General features: G+C 40.3%; 1 protein-coding gene across 1 annotated transcript; it reads left to right on the forward strand.

The window, feature by feature from the left end:
• Positions 1–1,733: 1,733 nt before the first annotated feature.
• On the forward strand, positions 1,734–8,568 carry LOC311126346 (max dimerization protein 4-like). The gene is made up of 3 exons (XM_084200349.1): positions 1,734–1,981; positions 2,653–2,752; positions 7,690–8,568. Exons 1-3 carry the CDS (start codon positions 1,918–1,920, stop codon positions 7,721–7,723), a joined length of 198 nt encoding a protein of 65 aa, XP_084056475.1. The 5' UTR covers positions 1,734–1,917; the 3' UTR covers positions 7,724–8,568.
• The last annotated feature ends 6 nt before the right edge of the window (positions 8,569–8,574 follow it).

The following is an 8,574-nucleotide window of genomic DNA, read 5'->3' on the forward strand; positions in this document are numbered from 1 at the left end:
CAACATTCAGTCTGGTCTAATCAGGCTAAGCTAACTGGGCCATGTTGTACACTCATCTGAGAACAGACTGACATATTGCCTATCATAAGGCAATTACAGTAAAACATCATAAAAGTTTACAAGGTTACTATTAGGACACACAAGGCAACATTTTGCTGCCATAACTACATTGGTATGTGATATAGCATGGCAATAATAAAATATAGATATCACTTTATAACCAATTACTGTAAAGGTTATAGTAACAGTGAGGTAAGTTTTGTTTAACAGTATAGCCTGGTTCTATGATGGTTACAGCGTAGCAGTGTGTTGTTGCCTTGAGGGACAGCAACACAGCTAGGCCCACACCATGTGACCCTGCTGGGGGTGTGACATCATCACCATAATCGACTACTGATGATGTGGAGTGGAAGTTATGGGCTTGTTGTGTGTATTTTTTTTTGGGGGGGGGGGGGGGATCCTCTTACTTTGCACCATTTTGGAGCAAAATGCACACTACCATAAAAATATTACTTTTATATATTTTTGTTGTGTGTCTACAACAACATTATATAATTACATTTAGCCAATGATATTTACACAAATTCTTGTTCAATATCTTTCTTCTACAATATCCACACAACCACCAACAACATACATGTTCTGTTGATCTACCCTTCATGACACTTAAAGGCAAACACTGAGAAATGTCACCTGGAGAGTCATTTTGACACTCACTGACTGACATTGAGGGCTATTTCTGTAAAATGTTGCAGTTGAGGGAATACTGGGAAAATTAGGCATGGGAAATGACCAGACAGCTTGGTAAACACCCCAGGCACTGTGGCATGTAGGCTCTCTCCTGAGGAAGGCTTTGCAAGACATTGTGCTCAATGGTCATCTATCTCATTCTAAAATGTTTCATTTTATAAAGATGTATTTTTTTTTAAAGATAATGACATGCACAAGTCTTTGCATTTCATAATAATCCCCCCCCCCCTCTCTTTCTCTCTCTTTCTCTCTCTCTCTCTCTCTCTCTCTCTCTCTCTCTCTCTCTCTCTAACAGCATCCTGTGGTTGCAAAACATATTTTTTAAAATTTCCCAAAATATGTTTGCTTTTACTTGAATCATGTGTAACTACTGGATATATAGCATGAGAATAAACTTTAAAGTGCAAGCATATGTTTTACTACGACACATACCCTTTTAAAAGTGAAAGTATCATATTTTATAAAAGTGAAAGTATAATATTTTTTCATACAATGTCATGGCAATATAATAGCAGTTTTCCTCTATTCTAAAGCACACCAGAGCTGAAACTTTCCTGAAATAAGTTGTCTAACTCGTGCAGTTTGCTCAACAAACACCAACGTGACTTCCTTCACGATCACTTTTTGACGAGGAGCAAGCCACACTGGCAACCCAGACAACAGCCAAGTTCAATGTTCAAGAGGAAGGAAAAAGACACGCCCAAAGGTTCCACTCTGCCAATCAACAGCCAGTTATCTAGATGTCAGCCAATGAACGATTACGGGGCTGGGTCACACGCGCTGTTGCTAGGGTATAGCTTCTACCGTGTTACTATCATTGTCAAGCCAATCACAAGGCAATTCGCAATGTATCAACATTCTCCTGGTAAACCCCAGTCACTGATCTTCCCTATTGGCCAAGGCACGTATTCAGGGACCGCCCTGTGGGGATATTATTATTTTCTAATTGGCCAGAACAGCCGTTCTTCACTTCCCAGGTTTTTAGTTAGGTGCAGTTGATATGAATCTAGCTGGGAGTCCCCAAGACTCAGAACTGAACATAGACATTCATATCGACCTAACACAGTTTTAGGTTTTATTTCGTTTTGTCTCATATTTGTTTTTCCATTAGCTGTACATTTGTTTATATAGATTTTATTTTATATTTTTATACAACAAGTCAACAAGATGGAACTTAATTCTCTTTTAATTCTCCTGGAGGCTGCAGAATACTTGGAAAGAAGAGACAGAGGTATTTCCCTGCCAAAATGTCAAAAGGCTTTGACTGGGTTAATGACCGCATTTAATGTTAGGAAAATTAAACTGTTTCTATTCTATCTTATATGAAGTTTTCGTGGACGTGCACAGCCATAGCGCAGCTATGATGTCACTTTATGAGCTGTGAACATACTGTGCCGGTGCGGTGATGTTATTGCAGACCGACCAACATAGATATAACTTGCATATAAACAAACTAGTCAACACATTAGGAAAAATATTTAGATATGGTTTATAACCTATTTGCATTTGTAGTTTTGCATTAGTATGATCAGTACATCCTTATAACCTGTTTTATCTGATGTCAATGGCTATAGCCTTGTTCACAATTGGTTAGGGACAAGTTCAAGATACAATTTATTATCAAAATACATGATTTATATCATGTTTATTATAAATGGTTATGGTTACGTAGATAAACTCAATATTAGATTGTCCTGAATCTTGTGCTTTGCTCCAGCATTGTCAAAGAGTTTATCTACGTCACCATAACCACTTTTATCAAATAACATGTTTTTCTTAGGCTACGTCATATATGGCATTGACAGTTCTATTATGTGATAGCCAATTTATATCCCTTGTTACGTAGAATGTATTAGCCTGTGTAGAAATTAACCCTGTTGTTTTTGTTTACTTTGTCAATAGAAGCAGAACATGGTTACGCGTCTGTTTTACCGTACAATAGCGACTTTTCCCGAAAGAAAACGAAAGCTTCGCCAATTTCAAGAAAAACACAGAACAATAGGTAAATATACTCATTTTTCTATCGATATATCAATAGTTCAATCGATCTGTTTTTGTTTATTCGTCATTCATACAAACGCCATTTTTCTTTCTCTGTTTAGATGTCGTAATAACACTGCCACGCGTACAGCATCACTTTGGTGCTCACTTTCTTTTTCAAACACACATGCATCATTCTGACATTAACCCCTTTTCTCCAATGCATTCACGTACTGATTTGTACATGCACACTTCTACCGCATTTGCAACGTTTGGGAACTTGTGTTATGTCACTCCCTCCCATGACCCATATGACACCGAGCGCGCGTCGTCATCTCCGTAGGCTACAGTACACAGCGTTTTGACATAGATAAACAGAAATATAATGTAAAATGTATCGATTTTCCTGTCGCGCTGATTCTACTCTATGCGGCTGTGCTTCAGGAAAGATAGACTGCAATTGAAAAAAGATTAAACCACTTTTAAGAAATGTTTGTTGTTATTGCGCTAAATGTACGGGTCATTCTAGTTAACATTAAGTTCACTGAGTTTTTATTGGTTGGCACATCACATGATAGGTCCTGTGCAGTGCCCTCAACACTTTTTATTAGAAGCTGTCTCACGCTTTGATAATTATTTTTTTAATGTAATTTCCTTGTGTGAAAAAACATATGCAGGATAACACACACACACCCAAGAGGCACATTTGATCAACCATATGTTCTGTGAGATAAATAGGAACTGTCAGTGGCCTATATTCTCAAGTCTTGTGGTGCAGTCACAGTGTGTTTTCTTGGAGCAAAACAGTGGGGATGTGGCAAACTCAGGTGGGTGTGGTGGCCAACTCAACTCAGCTCACACAGATGTCCACATAACACAGTGCCCCACAGATGCAGTCCTAGCAGACCCTGCCCCTGCCTGGGCCGAGGGCTCAGTTTACAGCTGGTCTGGCCACAGCCTGAGTTTCTCTCCCTTTTGTGGTACCAGTTCATTGCTCTGCAGACTACAGCTAGTCTTTCTGGTACCAGTTCATTGCTCTGCACACTACAGCTAGTCTTTCTGGTACCAGTTCATTGCGCTGCAGACTACAGCTAGTCGTCAGTGCAACGCTATGGAGCTATGGATCTCCCTCCCTCCCCAATTTCTGCATTAAAATCAGTGGAAATTAGTTGACACAGGGAAACTACTTAGCAAAAAATAAATAAATAAAGGTATGGTTTTCAATCATTTTATTTAAAAGCCCTCCATTCATTTTTAGATTTAATGTATTAATATTGTTTCTGCTTGTAGTGCAATGTTATGCCTTTTACACGACACGTGACAGAGGCAAATCGGTGTGGAAGAAAGGAGAACCTTCAGTTGAGTTTCCCTGTTTACTTTGAAGACACAAACAATAAATGCAACGGCCACTGTGTTGTAAACCAATGTTAAGCAGTACACTGGCGTACATGCATACAATTATAACATTACATCCTTGAACATGTACGTCCTCAAAACAACAAACGGATGCATAGAGCTCCTCATTTTTGTTTCACTGCATTGCTACCAAACGAGGACATCCCAGGCTTTCATATAATACGCATTTATAACCAAGCGACTGTTTTCATCCATCCCCAAAATGGTGGCTGATGTAGGCCTTATTTACACACCAGTCCTGTCCCGACTCTAGCGGTGGTTTTTCAATCTTATACTATACAGTTTATATGACATTCAAAGTCATGTGTCTGTTGTTGCGGTGTGAGGCAAGTCTGGTGTCGGACTGTGCCTCCCTGCCGGGCCTCTTTGGGCCTCTTTCACCCGTGCCTCGGTTAAGGAAACCATGTGTCGCCTCGTGCTTTGCCTGTCCCCAATTTGCACATGTTTCAAATTTGAATAGGACTACTTCCCTGTACAGGAGATATAGCATTTCCTCTCCCGTGGCGTCTGATGGTGAAAAGGGGTGGTCAGCAGCACCAGCGTCTGTAGGCCTTTCCCCCTTCCACTGAGCATGGCCAGTGAGAGCCCCAGGGGCAGCACACACAACACTGTGTTATGTGCAGAGCGTCATATCATCTGGGTATCATCATTAGGCACCAAATGGAAGAAAACTGACTAAAACCGGGAGAGACTACCTGGACTTGTCCTGTCAAAAAGGCAAGTTGTTCATTGCAAAATGTTTTTAAACGTTTTCAGTTGCGTGCCCTAGTGAACACGACCCTGGATAATATGACGATGGGTGACGGCGCACACATGATAGGCGAGCATCAGCTCAAGCCTCTCATGCAGTGAGCTGTGGGGCAGTGGGCCTACGCAGATACAGTTCATCTTCCCTTTCCCATCCCTGAAGTCGCCAGCACAAGGGCACTTAAAAGTGGCCGACTTAAGAGCACTTAAGAGGGATCGACTGAAAAGAGTGGTGGACTCGACGGCAGGGGTCTTTGTGTTATTGTTCTGGCTTGTTATTTCCTTGGCATCCTAGATGGTCGTTTCAGGGTATTATTGGGACATGAACTTCAGTGCTCTCATTCATTTCCATTGGTGGGTCGTCCTAATAGCCTTCCCATCTCCCTGGCCTGAAATAGCCATGTGTTGTGGTATGCTACAGTGTCTACACTGTAACGGAAAACTGTAAATTATATGGTAATTTGGGGTATTATCAACAATAAAATACTCTGAAACGTTTTACTGCAGCATACTGTACATTATGGTGCATTGTGGGAAAATGTTGTGGGCGGGGAAGTAATTGCTGTATTTAGAATGGTACTGTAAAACCTTTTGACCACTAGTGGGTGGCAGCTAGCCTGGAGGTTAGAGCATTGGGCCAGTAACCCAAAGGTCGCTGGTTTTAATACCCAAGCTAAAAAGGTGAAAAATCTGTCAATGTGCAGGTGAGCAAGGCACTTATAATCCTAATACTACTATGGCTGACTCTGTAAAACAACATATTTCACTGCACCTATCCGGTGCATCTGACAATAAAACATATATATATATATATATATAAATATATGGAATGATATTGTTGTTTCTGGCTCATTAACATATTTTGAGGCGTGCCTTGTAATTCATTCATTCATTCCGATTGCGGTAGCGGTTACTTTTTTACAGGATAATAAAGTCAATTTGATGGTATTGTACTGTGTGTCATTACACAGTACTTGCTTTGATACCATATTTATATTACAGTAGGTTTAGCTACCTGTAAGCTACTGTCAAATGCACAGTAACCCCTTTACAGTGTAGGACTGTAGACGTACACGTACTGCTGTCCAGTCTAGTGTGTGTGTGTGTGTGTGTGTTGATGTGTGTGTGTGTGTGTGTGTTGATGTGTGTGTGTGCGTGTGTTGAAAGCTCTGGCAGATGTCACACACACACATACACACATCGAGGGAAGAGGATTTCGTTTTCCACACGATGACGAATGCAGAGCTTTGTACAAAAAAAATGATATATATATATATATATATATATATATATATATATATATATATATATATATACAGTGAGGGAAAATGTATTTGATCCCCTGCTGATTTTGTATGTTTGCCCACTGACAAAGATATGATCAGTCTATCATTTTATTTATTTGAACAGTGAGAGACAGAATAACAACAAAAAAATCCAGAAAAACGCATGTCAAAAATGTTATAAATTGATTTGCATTTTAATGAGGGAAATAAGTATTTGACCTCTCTGCAAAACATGACTTAGTACTTGGTGGCAAAACCCTTGTTGGCAATCACAGAGGTCAGACGTTTCTTGTAGTTGGCCACCAGGTTTGCACACATCTCAGTGTAACTACAGAGTGTAACTACAGTGTAACTACAGTGTAACTACAGAGTGTAACTACAGTGTAACTACAGAGTGTAACTACAGTGTAACTACAGAGTGTAACTACAGTGTAACTACAGTGTAACTACAGAGTGTAACTACAGTGTAACTACAGTGTAACTACAGAGTGTAACTACAGTGTAACTACAGTGTAACTACAGTGTGTAACTACAGTGTGTAACTACAGTGTAACTACAGTGTGTAACTACAGAGTGTAACTACAGAGTGTAACTACAGTGTAACTACAGTGTAACTACAGTGTAACTACAGAGTGTAACTACAGTGTAACTACAGTGTAACTACAGTGTAACTACAGAGTGTAACTACAGTGTAACTACAGAGTGTAACTACAGTGTAACTACAGTGTAACTACAGTGTAACTACAGAGTGTAACTACAGTTTAACTACAGAGTGTAACTACAGTGTAACTACAGTGTAACTACAGTGTAACTACAGAGTGTAACTACAGTGTGTAACTACAGTATAACTACAGAGTGTAACTACAGAGTGTAACTACAGTGTAACTACAGAGTGTAACTACAGTGTGTAACTACAGTGTAACTACAGTGTAACTATAGTGTAACTACAGAGTGTAACTACAGAGTGTAACTACAGTGTAACTACAGTTTAACTACAGTGTAACTACAGTGTAACTACAGTGTGTAACTACAGTGTAACTACAGTGTGTAACTACAGTGTAACTACAGTGTGTAACTACAGTGTAACTACAGTGTGTAACTACAATGTGTAACTACAGTGTGTAACTACAGTGTAACTACAGTGTGTAACTACAGTGTAACTACAGTGTAACTATAGTGTAACTACAGAGTGTAACTACAGAGTGTAACTACAGTGTAACTACAGTTTAACTACAGTGTAACTACAGTGTAACTACAGTGTGTAACTACAGTGTAACTACAGTGTGTAACTACAGTGTAACTACAGTGTGTAACTACAATGTGTAACTACAGTGTGTAACTACAGTGTAACTACAGTGTGTAACTACAGTGTGTAACTACAGTGTGTAAATACAGTGTAACTACAGTGTAACTACAGTGTGTAACTACACTGTGTAACTACAGTGTAACTACAGTGTAACTACCTGTTCCCAAGGAACTCATCCATGTCTTTGTTTATTTGCCCTTTCAGATCGTCACACAACGAGCTGGAGAAACACAGGTAAGATGACACAACACCGTGCTATATAGCCTGGTCCCAGATCAGTTCATAGCCAATTCCTATAGGTGTATTAGACTTAGCGCTAGCCTGATCCCAGATCAATCAATTACATTTATTTATAAAGCCCTTTTTACATCAGCAGTTGTCACAAAGTGCTTATACAGAAACCCAGCCTAAAACCCCAAACAGCAAGCAATGCAGATGTAGAAGCACGGTGGCTAGGAAAAACTCCCTAGAAATGCAGGAACCTAGGAAGAAACCTAGAGAGGAACCAGGCTCTGAGGGGTGGCCAGTCCTCTTCAGTTTATAGCCAATTCGTATAGGTCTATTAGACTTGGCGCAAGCCTGATCCCAGATCAGTTTATAGCCAATTCCTATAGGTCTATTAGACTCGACTATACAGCACAAACAGATCTGAGAGCAGGCTTCCCCCTTCCCCACCCTCCTTCCTCCCCCTCTGTCTCTCCTGTTCATTTTCCCTGTATGAACTGTATTGTGTGTCTCTCGCCCAGACAGTCCCATGGTTGGCTTGGAAGGACTCCCTGTTCCCTAATAAACGAGAGGTGATGGGGTGAGGACTGTTGGTAAATGTCAGATGTATTCCTGTGGAGCCAAAGCTAAAAAGCACAGTGCAGACTGAAAATATCAAAATGGCCGCCCACTTGTTCGTACCCTCTCTCGCTCCACCACCTCCAATAAAAGATAAAAGCACATCAAAGATGATAAGCCACCCTCCTCCGTGTGCCTTGGGCCGACGGATAATAATCTGATTTCAAAGGCAACCTCAACCTATACTTTTTATTAGATTTGTCTGTCTCTCCGTGTCTGTTCATAGGGCGAAACTTGTTACCATGT

Source organism: Coregonus lavaretus, assembly GCF_964263955.1.
Source record: "Coregonus lavaretus genome assembly, contig: HAP1_SCAFFOLD_6985, whole genome shotgun sequence".
Classification (NCBI taxonomy): domain Eukaryota; kingdom Metazoa; phylum Chordata; class Actinopteri; order Salmoniformes; family Salmonidae; genus Coregonus; species Coregonus lavaretus.

Bases quoted from the DNA above. Each gene is read 5' to 3' on its own strand.
- LOC311126346 (XM_084200349.1), top strand. From the start codon at position 1,918: ATGGAACTTAATTCTCTTTTAATTCTCCTGGAGGCTGCAGAATACTTG. The intron at 1,982-2,652 runs GTATTTCCCTGC...CTTTGTCAATAG, and splicing joins CTTGGAAAGAAGAGACAGAG to AAGCAGAACATGGTTACGCG. The intron at 2,753-7,689 runs GTAAATATACTC...TTGCCCTTTCAG, and splicing joins AGAAAAACACAGAACAATAG to ATCGTCACACAACGAGCTGG.